The sequence below is a fragment of the Pygoscelis adeliae genome, unplaced genomic scaffold (assembly GCF_000699105.1).
Source record: "Pygoscelis adeliae isolate BGI_AS28 unplaced genomic scaffold, ASM69910v1 Scaffold911, whole genome shotgun sequence".
NCBI classification, from domain to species: Eukaryota; Metazoa; Chordata; class Aves; order Sphenisciformes; family Spheniscidae; genus Pygoscelis; species Pygoscelis adeliae.
In genome coordinates, this window is record NW_008824016.1 from 203,487 (window position 1) to 216,176 (window position 12,690).

The 12,690-nt window shown below is 39.5% G+C and overlaps 1 protein-coding gene across 1 annotated transcript in view; it reads right to left on the reverse strand.

Annotated features, from left to right (window-relative positions):
* Positions 1 to 4,713: 4,713 nt before the first annotated feature.
* Positions 4,714 to 12,690, reverse strand: part of EBAG9 (estrogen receptor binding site associated, antigen, 9) — a 15,813-nt gene continuing 7,836 nt past the window's right edge. Inside the window, exons 5-7 of the mRNA XM_009327131.1 lie at positions 11,653 to 11,760; positions 10,532 to 10,623; positions 4,714 to 5,246 (exon numbers count right to left, since the gene is read on the reverse strand). Of these exons, the coding sequence (XP_009325406.1) occupies positions 5,126 to 5,246; positions 10,532 to 10,623; positions 11,653 to 11,760 (321 nt within the window). The 3' untranslated portion in view covers positions 4,714 to 5,125. The remainder of the gene's footprint in view (positions 5,247 to 10,531; positions 10,624 to 11,652; positions 11,761 to 12,690) is intronic.

The window sequence follows — 12,690 nt, forward strand, 5'->3', positions numbered from 1 at the left end:
ACAGTACTGCTGCCTACAGAAACAGTCCTCCTGCTCCCAGGCACTGTGTCCCTCCCCTGTGCTGGTGTCTTTCTGGTGCCAGTGCATCTGCACAGTGAACATGACCAGGGAAATCAAGGAGAATTACAGCTAGCGCTCTTTCGTGTTGGCTGAATTAGCGTTAAGCTCAGTCACTTTCCCTGGCTGGTTCACTGAGCAAATGTACAAGCGCTTTGCACCGGCTCAAGGATAGCACGAGGTGCACGCGGGAACAAATGGCCAGAGAAAGGAGGGGTATTTAGGCAGCACTAACCTAAAACATTTGTGAAACTACAGTGTTAAGTAAGTAAGCGATGTGGAGACTCGTTCCCACATGCACTCCAGAAAGCATGCTAGCGCTTTCCATTTGTTGTCTGAAGTGTCGATTCAATTTAGAGGTAAAACCCATATTCCCCAGGAAGCTTCCAGCACATCGTTCGTGCCTGTCTCGTGTAGTGCTCTTCTCAATCGCACAATTGCTCGAGCATTTCACTGGTCTTGTGCATATACGGGAACTGTAACCAAAAATGTACGTTGTTGGGAGTCTTGAAACGTGTTACAAGGATAAGTATAGGCGTGGATACACTTTGAATATTAATGTTGTTTTAAAGTCTTAATGTATTGGAACCCAATAATCATTCGAGCCCTTTGAAATACTATGTATAAATGTTTTGTGTTTTAACTTATTGTTTATTTAATTGCTTTATTGTAAATTACCTTTATAATCACAAGTTCAGTAAAGCATGTTAGAAATGTTAAACGTGTGAGTGTTTTATTGTAGCAAAGCTATAAAAAATACCTGTCTCAGCTGAGCTGTCAGGCACAGGCCAAGTGGGAGGAGGCACTGTATCAGGGCATAAGGAACCGTCAGGACCCGGAGAACAGAGACTGAGAAAACCTAATTACAGCTCCAAGCGTAAGCACTCAGCCAGAGAAAAAGGCTCCAGTGGGTCTGCAGACCCGCACGCCACCCACTCTGCCGCACCGAGGCTGCGTGCAAGTGACCTAATCTTCAACCCAATGCAATCTTCTAGAAGCTTGTAACTTCTCATTTCTGCACTGCCAGGAGAGTATCAGTCTTCCTGGCATTTAACAGAAGACCAGAAGGCCTTGTTTAACCCGGCCAGCAGTCATGCAGTCTCGGTGTGCACACTGAGATGCCACTGTGTCCATCAAACCACGAATTCTCCATGTCCAATATTTGAGATCTGTGCATAGATCAGAGGAGGGCAACACTACCTAACAGATGAAACAGTGGGGTTTGTCTGGCTCCACCCAAGCTTTCAACACCACCTCTGGTCATTGAAACCTCACTGGCCTCCTGTTTTCCCCTCCAACAAAGCAAGTGTAATATTTCCCTGTGCAATGCAGAGCAGAAGAGGTCTAGTGACCTCTGCAACTTTTGGGAAAAAGGGAGTTATTAGTAAGCCACAAGGGAGGAGGAATAATTGGCCAGGATGCGGGGAACATTTGCAACACTCAAGAGGGTGACGCACACCTCTCATAAGGCATTTAACTATGCTCAGCGAGAGGTGACAGAGTTCCCATCACATTCCTGAAAAAAGTCCTTTCTCTGATCTTTACCCAAAATTCAGCTTGCTTCCGAGCCTCCACCTTTCCTCCTCCATACTGCAGGGATGTAGACAGCTCAAGGTGCCCTTTGTAAGAAGAGGCCTGAAGTGCCGCAATAAATGCTCCAGTCCCAGACGCTGGGGGACTGGCCTTTGTTCCCCAATCCACAGAGGATACACCGGCTGTTGCTGCAGACATACCATCTTAATTTTTTTCCCTCTAATATTTGGCTTTATAAAGTCTTAGTCATGTCTCACCTGGATCCCGCTGGTGCTGTATGGAGTAGCTAGGGGAGGACCATCGGCCTCCCAACAGTTCAATAAAAACTCCTTTCTTTCTAAGCTTAGAAAATGTTTGTACCCACACCCATACCGCCCTGGAAAGTCTTGCCTCAAAGCATGCAGGTGGGGGGGACATGCAGCTCATCAGCTAAGGGTAAAATAGCAGATGTCTGCTTGAATTCAGGCTTATAGCATAGGAACCAAGTCAGCTCCTTCCCGGGCTGAAGCAATGCTTGTTGATAACCCCCTTATGCATTTTCCTTTCTAACCCAGGAACAAAAAAGCCTTTCTTTAATATTCAGTTTAAGAGGTACCTGATATGCTCCTAAGCTGCTGAAAACAGGCCCAGGCACTGCCCACCCCCCCCCACCAGAGATGCACCTGCACCCTTATGTCCACCCTCTCACACGGCTGTTCTTAACTTCTGATTACTTACTCACTTCTCTTTCCTTTCCCCCCAAATCAACTTCCTCTCCTAAATTCCAACCTCTAGAGACATACTAAAATGAAAGCACTGTTTTATATATGTCCTACATGAGAAGAACAAGTGAGCATTTTGCTCCAAAACCCTTCAGACAAATGAACACAGGATATTGCAAACATGAATTATAGCACAGTCAAGGAAAGGATGATTTTTCAGTCATCCTGGCGGGTCAATCCTCCATAGTGAAGAATAACAGTGAAGGCAATCAAGTCTAGCTTTCAGTAAAGAAAAAAAAAAGGACATGGCCAACAGGCCAAGTATGGAGAGGGAAAAGGAGAAGCCTGTGGCAGCAGGAGGGAAAGAAAATAAGCGTACGCAGTGGGTGTATGAGATCCCTCAAGAACTCAAACCAATGGAAAAGATAATAATGGAGCCACAGCTACACAAAAGGTTTAGCAAAAATGTTTCCACATTTGTTGGATAAAAATCAAGATACAGGAAGGAGGAACGAAGATGTAGCACAGGAAAAAGATGAAACCAATGCATGGGTTTTTAACATGCAAGATACTACCTGCAAGAGCACCGTATCCTTACTGGTATTATGTCAGCACATGGTAGAGGAGATGGGAGTCTTGCCTAGAGCAGCCGTGCTCAAGTACAGGCAGGTAGATGGAGGGAAGAACACCAAAGCAGTACGCAGCAGGAGAGGGACAAGCAGTGCAGGAGGGCTGACATGCAAGGTGGCAGCACCTCACAGTTTTTAAAATGGCTGAAGGCTCAAAAAACAAATGCGCTTTCATGATGTATTCAGGGGCTTTGTTTCTAACTTTTTATTAAGTAGCCCGTGTTTTGTTATTTTTAGTAAATAGTATTTATTTGCATCTATTTTACATTGTCTCAGAAATAGCAATAGTAAGCACTAATTTGCTTAAAAGATGAGATGAAGCTTTCAACAAGTTTTACCTTAAATAGGCAAGATATTAGGTTTCCCTGCCCTGCATCAGCAGTAGTGAAAGAATTATGACTTGTACCTCCTCGCTTCATCAGTGCGGTTAAAAGGACAGACACGGATTGTTATTAAAGCTTATTCACATATTTTCTCCTTATCTCCCACCCACTGTAGAGGTATGTACTAGGAGCAGATTTGCTTGCCATACTGCTGTTTAGTCTGCACAGACTATAGCCATCCATTCTACTCCAGCCAGAACACTTGTGCAGAAAATATGCAGAGAAGTGCACGCTGTTGCCGCCTTAAATTTATTTTAAAAATTTAACATTTCTCAAGGACTTCTTTCCTATCTGAAAATTGCTGTCAAATCAGTTGACTTGTGCAAGATTTTAAGCAATATGACAAGCATACTTAACATTTTAAAAAATGTTTCTCCATGACTAAGGCCATTAAAGGTAATTCTTACTGTCTTGCTTTCTCAATTACTTATCTTTTAAGCAAAACTTGTGTCAGAATCTACTTACAACTTAGTTAAAAATTCTATTTTTCTAGGCAGACATGATCTAGTCAGATAGCTGCCCACCTCTTCCCATTCTTTTACAACTTCACTGTTCCCTGTATGCACAGGGAACAAGTCTCAGGCACAGAATTTGCTATCTTCACTCATCCGTCACAAGATAAGAAATCCATACAACCCATGAATTCAGGGGTAATAGCATCCACGCAACAGAAGATGGAGAAGGGGTTCACTGAAGCTCTGAGCTGGACATAAGAACCACACGGACTTCCCTCCTCCTGTACACCTTTCCCTCCAGCAGACGTTAAACTTTTCTTCTTCATTAAAGCACTGTTGTCTTCTACCGCATATTTACCTCGCACACTTTTCCCAGAGGAATTCCACTGTAAATACATACAGTAAGTGTACAAAAGTGGAATTTTGCGAAGTGCTGTAAATTGAACTGAGAATTTTCACACTAGCTTTATTAACAGGAGGACGCAATTTTTTTTCAATTATACTGCCTATGTATAATGAGTATAAGGTGTGAGGATTTTTTTTCCTAACTGTAGGAAGTAAAAGAATCTCTGCTAGAAATACAAATTTACCAGTACAAGTAAGTGATTAAATCACTCCCCTATGTTCACAACATCAGCCTTCATAAGAAAGGAGCAGCGTGCACCACTGTTGTGTAGCGATGCCCCTGCTGGTAGCCATTGCGGGGTTGTAAATGGGCATGGGAGCACAGGAAGCCGCAAGTCACAAAGTGACACGAAATCCACTTTAGTGTTCAGCTCTAACTCGCGCTCTACCACAGCATACTCTACAAGGAGTACATTTAGAGTTGCAGGTCATCCATAACAAGTAATTTTCTTCTGCACAGGTCAGATCTCCCATGGAAAACTGAAGTATTTACAAGTACTTTTACAAAAAGAAAAAAGCAGACATTCTTTATCAGGCAGGAAACAAAGGGTTCTTTAAAACTGTTTAATTACATGTTTCAGGTAAGCACAGACAATACAGTAGATTTCCCACCACTGAATATTTACATTCTTTTCTCTAGGCTTGAGCTGTTCATTAAGAATGTCTTTCAATCAACATCCTTGCTCAATCACTTTTGCTGCAAAGAAGGGTGCTGGAACAGAACTATTGCAGGAAACATCATTCCATCAGGCATGATTTTCTGTGGGTTTTTTCTCCTTTAAGAACCACCTACTGGTAGTTCAAGGTATTTTGGGAGAATCCTGGCTTCCAAGATGACCTGAAGAATGCGTTGAAACCAAGCAGTGTGTTGAAGTCCTAGAAATACTTAAATCAATACCAATATGTATGTTGTAGAACTGGAATTCTTTTTCTCTGGCACTGCCATTGATGCCTGGTTTCTGTTAGGACAGTTTTACACCAATTTTGTTTTGTTCCTTTTTCATTAGCCTTTGGGCCTCTTTCTCCATTTTCTTTCGTTGTTGTTCTGCTGCTCTTTTTTCCCTTTCTGCTATCTTCTGTTGTCTGTAATTAAAGAAAACACGAATTGCTAAATAACAGGAATCCAATTTTCAGCATAGTCATACCTTAAGTTCCTGTCGATAAATAGGTTATTATAACTAATAAAAACACAGTTTCAGTCTACTGTAGTTAGGCTCAGAACAGTTATTCGTTTATTGTGCTGAAGTCCTTTTTTCAGATTAATCTACTCTTAGGCAGAATATTTGTTCAAATACTTTACAATCTAAAAGCCACTCAATTCTCAAAGATTCAGAGTAAGTGAACCAGTGAGAGCGTACGACAGTTATACGGCCTAGAGCTACTTGGGGGGGCAGGGGAATCTACCTAATGCTTTGAGTAGCAAGATTACCTGCCTTTCCAAATTCAGATCAAAACAGTTTGGCTTGTCTAGAACACTGACTCGTGTACCCCCTTTCCCTCAGCAGAGGCATCAGTAGTTATCCTCTTTGTAACACAAGTACTGCAAACATTTTCCTCATGATTAGATGAGATGATAACTTCTAATATTCCCTTTCACAATCCCTTTCAGGATCTGTGTTGTACTCTATTGTTCAGTACAAATATAAACAATAGCCTTTAAGGAAATTAAAAAAATAATTAAAAAGTCTTCAGTTGTGTATCCTTTTAGCATTATTTCTTATCATTGCTCTAAAACTCCAGACATCACTATCTGCTAGCTCAAAGAACCTGTCCACAGAAATAGGTTTCCAATTTCAAAAAATACATAGCTGACTAGAGTGAAGGAAAAAACCAACATAAAAATCCACTCATTTTATTCCCCCACTTCAGCTAGAACACATCACTGAGTGGCGCACGGGCAACAAGGATCCATACTCCAAGTGGCACATTGCAGCTCTCTCCTGCATTGCGTAAGTAGTAGTAGAATGGCATAAGGAGGTCACTCCGGCTTTGGATTCAGTTTATTAGATATGAAAAATTTGCTAAGTTGCTTGCAAGAGGACTTTAAAAGTAAAAATGAAGCTTCATTAACTTGAAAAGGTGAAATTTAACACAGATTCAGTAAGAATAAAGAATTGCTTATTGTAAGAGAATAAAAAATTCCAATTGACAAGACAATACGGAGTTGACTTTCAATGTATCTAAATTACCTGTGCACATCCACTTAAGTGTGTAAAACATACAGCATTAAAAACCTATCATCACCTGAAGCAACCTCGCTGGTAGATTCCAACTATGGACAAACTGGGCACATAAAACTTAGAAATATTTGAAGTACAAAGACTACGTACTATCTTTGCATTGGACAGGAGAGGGACTGCACTTAATCAATACCACCATGGTTCCCCTTGATTGATTTTTAATGGCTAGAAGTTTTCCTATACTCTATTAAGCTGCTCCACTGTCTGTCATGGAATAATGAAATTAGTCACTCACATCAGGATCTACCTCCCAAGTTAAAAAAAAAGTTTGGGCTTCTATTGAGATCATGACCAGCTATTCTACATTCTACCAGAAAGCTCGATAGTTGACAGTGCTGTCAGTCTAGCATATGCAGAGTAATAATATTTGCCACTTTACAGTAGCAGATTTTCTTATATTCTCCACACCTCTGAACTAATGCAGAAGGGAAGAAGCTATATGTACACCAGCCAGCATGTAGAGACAGTAGAGTTCCAAAAAGCCACATGAGATTTTAAGCAATGCTGCTATTCATTTGCAGTTCTGAAATGAGGAAAGTCAGAGCAGATCATGTTTCTTTTCCCCCTTATAAACTGCACGACACAGAACTCCTCTGCACAGAGAAGTGGTTTCCATGCCCTCTACTGGCTGAGAAATTTTATTGGACTTCAGTTGTGTCAAAGTGAGAAGAGACCTTCACATCACTTCAGATAGAGGAACTGAAGTCACCAAAAAATATAAACAAGTGGCTTACCACAAAGTGATTACCTTTCCACTGCTCTTTTACTTGGTCATTATTCAAAACATTGATCTCTATTCCAAACTTCCTGCATGTTTTTAACATAAAGTTATTATCTTTAAGGCTCAGAAAGGTTTCATTTCTCAATAAAGGAAGAGCCTATGACGAACTGCAGCCATATCTGACTCACTTTTTCTGGGTTCCAAAGCCAGGAGTTCAGCAGAGTTTGGATGGAATTATATAAGCTGTTTAAACCAGGAAAGTATTCATTCCTGATGTCAACCTTGCTTTGTATTCTTAACACATGTCTAAAAAAACCTAAACCTCTCTCACTGGTTAGCAGAACACTAATTATAATCAGAACACTGTTAGCAGACATTCTTATTCCAGTGGGGTTTTTTTATTATTTATTGTATACGTACTGAATAACTAATATGAATGATTTCATACCATTTGGTCTTTTACTTCAACACAATTAAAAATGCACCAGCATTTACCGTAACTGTTCCCACTAGGAAAAAAACTTCATTGGTATTAGGAAGTCTAAAGGTGCAAATAGGTGCCTACAATTTGCAGAAGAAACCAAGTTCTAACTAACTTCAGTTAACTGAAAATCCAGTTTACTGTCCACTACGCTGATTCAGTCACTGACTGGAAAATTTCAGTGCATCCCAGCCCAGAACCTGCTGGGGAGTGGGGGGAAAAAAAAAAAAGACTACAGGAACTTCTCAGGCACTAGTAGCCTACTCCTCAGCACTGTCTTTCAGCATGCTTTGATTCCAGGAAGCATTTGGCTTACTATCCATGCTTATTTCAACTGTTACACATACACATTAAGTCACCAGAAGGAAGGCCACAGGATACAGTCTTCTCTGCTAATTAGCTGGCCACAGCCCATTTTTGCATGATTGATCAGCACTCCGTTACTACACAAAAGTTATTCCAGTCTAAGAGACTTCTGTATACTAACTGAGCACCAACAGGTACCCAGACACAGCTAGATAAGGGAGATCCTTACTTTTTCTGCACGCTTATTTCATTCTCAGTAAGCACTGCTGGAGTACAGTCAGCATGAACACTCTGGAGGGTTATGTAACTTTGCCCCCCATTTAGGAGTCTGAAATCTTAAGATCATTTTGTAGACCAAGATGTAGTCTTATAGCATTAAGAAGAGGCTCCAGATCACTTCCTTACTACAGCCTGATGAAAACAGAGCCAGGCCTGTCAAGTACTATACTTAGGTTTTATGTTAAATGTCAGATGTTAATTACACAACAGATGTCTACTGCAAGAGAAACTGCAAACCCAGAAGGTATTTCCTGTCAATCTTGCTAAAAAATCAGCCATCACTTTCCTCAATTACAGAAAAATGTTGTAATTTGATGTGTCATGAATAAAACAAAGGTTTTACTTCACACAGCTGGGATACAGCTTACACAATGATCAGTTGTATTGAGGTGGCCATTCATAGCTGGCCAAGCAGTATGTAATACAGACAGTTACAGTTCTGATCATGTTCTTTCCATTTACTTGAAATATTTGGACACATACACATCCCTCCTAAAACAAGTAAAGTTTGATACTTTTTAGTGGGGCCAGGGAGGAATTATATGAAAATTAACCACTTGACCTGAAGCCTTTCAATATGCCAGGCTGAAGTCTTTACAACAGCTTCAACCAAGTAAGATGACACTTTGAAAAAAAGAGTTTGTGGCAAAACCCCACTTCTATCCCCACGTAAGAGATCTCTTTTACTAAGTATTCTAGTGCATAAACCGGACAATTGGCAGACAATATACCTTTGTCCATCCTGGGAACATCCACTACAAAAATTTTACACTCCAGAAATAAGCTGGCATATGCACACACCAGATTATTTTTAGTAGCTAATTTGTATAAGACAAGTCCCCGCTTCAGAAAGTTTGAGTACTTCTTTTCCTAGTCCTAAAAACATCTGTAAAGGAATGTGGTAAGGGTTAAGTAAAATACAATGAGGCCTCTGAAGCTGGCAAAAGTAGTTTTTTCATTTCTCAGTTCAAAAAAAGCAGTATTTTTCATTGTCTTTCATTTTTTGTCTGATGCATCATAGATTAAGTCCCAGTAGATTGCATTTTAGAGATTAAAGATCTTACTGAGCCTATTAATATTCTCTATGGGAAAAGGTACTATCCTTGGAACAAAAACAGCCCAAAGGCACATCATTCGTATCACAAAGCTTGTACTTCTATGATACATTAGTGAAAGACAAGACCTGAAACACTTTCAGTACTGAAGTTAAGAAAAAAAAAACAACAAGGTATTGACCAGAATGTACACACAGAGGTATCTGATTAAGTTTACAAAAATATTTGCAGTACAACTCCATTCTCATATGTTAAGCTGCTGCAGAGCAAGACTGACAGAATTGGTTGAATTTATTATCTATCATTAATGCATCAAAAGCGTGCTGGTGACTTCCCTCTTGTCTTACTCTACTGGTTGAAAAAAAAAAAATTCCCAAATATTACAATAAATAGTTCACCAGAATCCTTTTTTTGAAAAAAATACCTTTTTTTCTTTTAAAGATTCACAGTCCTAGAATGATTTTTGAATATATCATGTCCTTATTTCATAGTCACTATTGTCCCACTGAAGCCATGTATTTGTGATTTTGTGAGTAGAATGAGAGCAGCTTAGGAAGCTGGAGTCATCTGAGGCAGGTTATCTGAAGATGTAGCAAGCAATTAAAGTTTGATAAAACCTTGAAATGAAACAGGTTAACATAAGTCACTGCCAATTCAAATCATCGCACGTGATCAGCTTGAACTCAATCTGCATCTCTTTACCCTTCATACTCCTTCTGCGTATTCTTAGGAGGAAAAAAGAAAAAAAAAAGAACACAAATGGAACAGATGAAGTATTCACAGTAACTTTGTGCAAGACCCTGATTTTACATTCAAGCCTCATCAGCTAGCTAGAAAAGCATAGCTCCTACAGGGATTCCAAGAACATACTTATAACTTCACCTTCTATCCTGAGCTATTTTTACTTTACAGCACATAATTATGATCCTTTTTATAAGGACATTCAGTGATATTTTACTTAATCAAGTTGAAACATGTTATTTGTACATAATAAATTGTTGGGTTTAGGGGGGGCACGTTGGTTTTTTTGGAGGGGCGTTAAGGTGGTGTTCCAATGTTCCAGTGATTGTCAGATTTCCCCCACCATCTCATCTACCAAAATGATTAGATCCAAAATGTATTCTGCCAAGTACCAGTTACATAGAGATCAGATACATAAAAATCATTTACTTAAGAATTGTTTAACAATTCTTAGCACTTATCAGAAAGGTGTTACAACAAACAAACCTGTATTTGATTCTTTTACATGTAAAAGTTTACATGGTGTTACCATTATTTTCAGTTACCTAAGAACTTCTTCTGCCTGCCAAGCAGCATCTTCCTCTTCTTCCCAGGCATTAGTATTTTCTTGCCAAGTATCCAAGTCTCCCAGTTCAGGCTGAAACAAAAGAAAAGCAGCTCTAAGCACATGGAAAAATTAGATAAGACGCTTATTTTTAACCTTGATGCTTCAGACTTCCAGAAATATTTGAGCTATGACAGTACTTCTCAGGTTATTGTCTGTGCGTTTTCCCCTGCTCTAATACTGACTTTTTCCAGTTCATTGTTGGAGGGGTTTTTTTGGATTCTATTGGTGGGTAACAAAGGAAGGAAGTACATACTGGAATACATTTTTAGGAAGAAGAAGAAAAGTTGAGCAGATGAATTCAGTAGATAGCGTAAAAGATTTCTGGAAGATGCATGGACAAACCAACATGTACATCCACATGTTTGTGTGTCCAATATCACTTGAGTGCTGCTTTTACTCCCTAGAAGTGCTCTCCTGAATTATTTTCATTATGGACAGTCGAAGGAAGTGGTGTGACTATTCTGTACTGCTCTCGGTCTAGACCCTTTTGTGCACTATGTTACTCAAAGCAGAAGCACTGTTAAAGGCGGCAAAGGGGAAGAGAGAGAGAGCATCTCCCTCTACGCAGCCAGGCTATTAGGTAACTGGACTATTTTTTCAAAGGCTTAGGAGACTGTTAGAATATAATCCCTACAGAAAGGGAGAAGGAGAAAGTTAAAAATGGGTCTAAGATAATAAAGCAAAGGTTATCAAGGTTAGAGGCTTTCAAGAAAAAAAAAAAACACCAAAACAAACTCTACTCTTCTGTTAGGAACTTACTATGTAGAATCCAAAAAAATGTATACTTGCAAATCTTCTAAAGCAACAGACTATACAAGTGTTTGGAAGCTTCTTACCTTTTCATCACTGCTCTGTTAAGTTTCTCAGTGGAATAAATTAGTTAAAATTAGATTAACTACTTTATTGCTTTGACCAAATACTCAATTTTAAAACAATTTACATTATTCCACAACTATTCCTCTTGCTCCCCACAATGCAGACCTTAGGCAGACTATTCTTTCTCCTACAGAACAGTTATTTAACTGTCAAATACAAGATTCATACATAGAGCATACTTACAGACTGGTGGATAAAAGGAATATCTTGTGTAGCTGCTAATCTGCTAGAGAATCCTGTGCTTCCCTCTGGAATCCCAAAATTTAAAGGCTCTCGTTTTTTAATAACTATCTGAAAATATTCAAAAAAAGGAACGAAAAGTGGTAAGTCAAAGCACTGCACAGATTCCTTGGTGATCATATAACTCTGCGCCTGTGAAAGTACAGCTACACAACACCGCATTGTGTCTCAAACCTGCTCAGGTTCTTGAAGCTGTATAGCCAAATGAACTGATAAGTGAGAGAAGCTAAATGCAAGACACGAGAACTCCCTCCTCCCACCACTAACTTTTTTAAGTCACATGGAAACCTATGGCTCTATCAAGACAGAGAAAGGGCACAAAGAATTACAGATCAAATAGCCACATCTCCCAGTACTCATATAAGCTACCAATTACACGACATATTCCTTGGAGAAATCCTACTTCCATGATAGGTCACTAAGATACCGCTCTTGAGGATAGTGTTGTCTGCACAGCTATACTGCTTTGGAACATGAGCTCTCTTAGCTACTTAATAGGGTATCTCTGTGCAGACAATTTAAGTTTCAATAGTTGAAATGTAATTCACTATCACATCAACTGGTAAAGCTTTGTACTGATTTGGCTAAAAACATGCACTAATGCTTCTCTTAAAAGGCTTATTAGCAAATTTAACATAGTTGCTAAGATCATGTATCCCTTATGTGTCTTGACCTCATGATATGAGCTTACTCACTTGTTTCATTTAGCCTACTTTAAGTCTCTGCTGCTTCCAAAAGAGGTAGATTCACAGTTCCACTGATTGTACAAATGCTAGTACCAATGCAAGAAAAGAAACAGAACTAGACCATCTTATTTAGCAATGACAGACTCTGTTATTTCACTGAAGTTCCATTTCCAGACATTGTAGATATGAACAGTAACACAAGTAGATTCCACCTCAGATCTTGGGGTTCATATTCAGCCCAGATTCAGTGGAAATACAAACGCAAATTCATATTTAAGGATGGTAACAAGGCCAA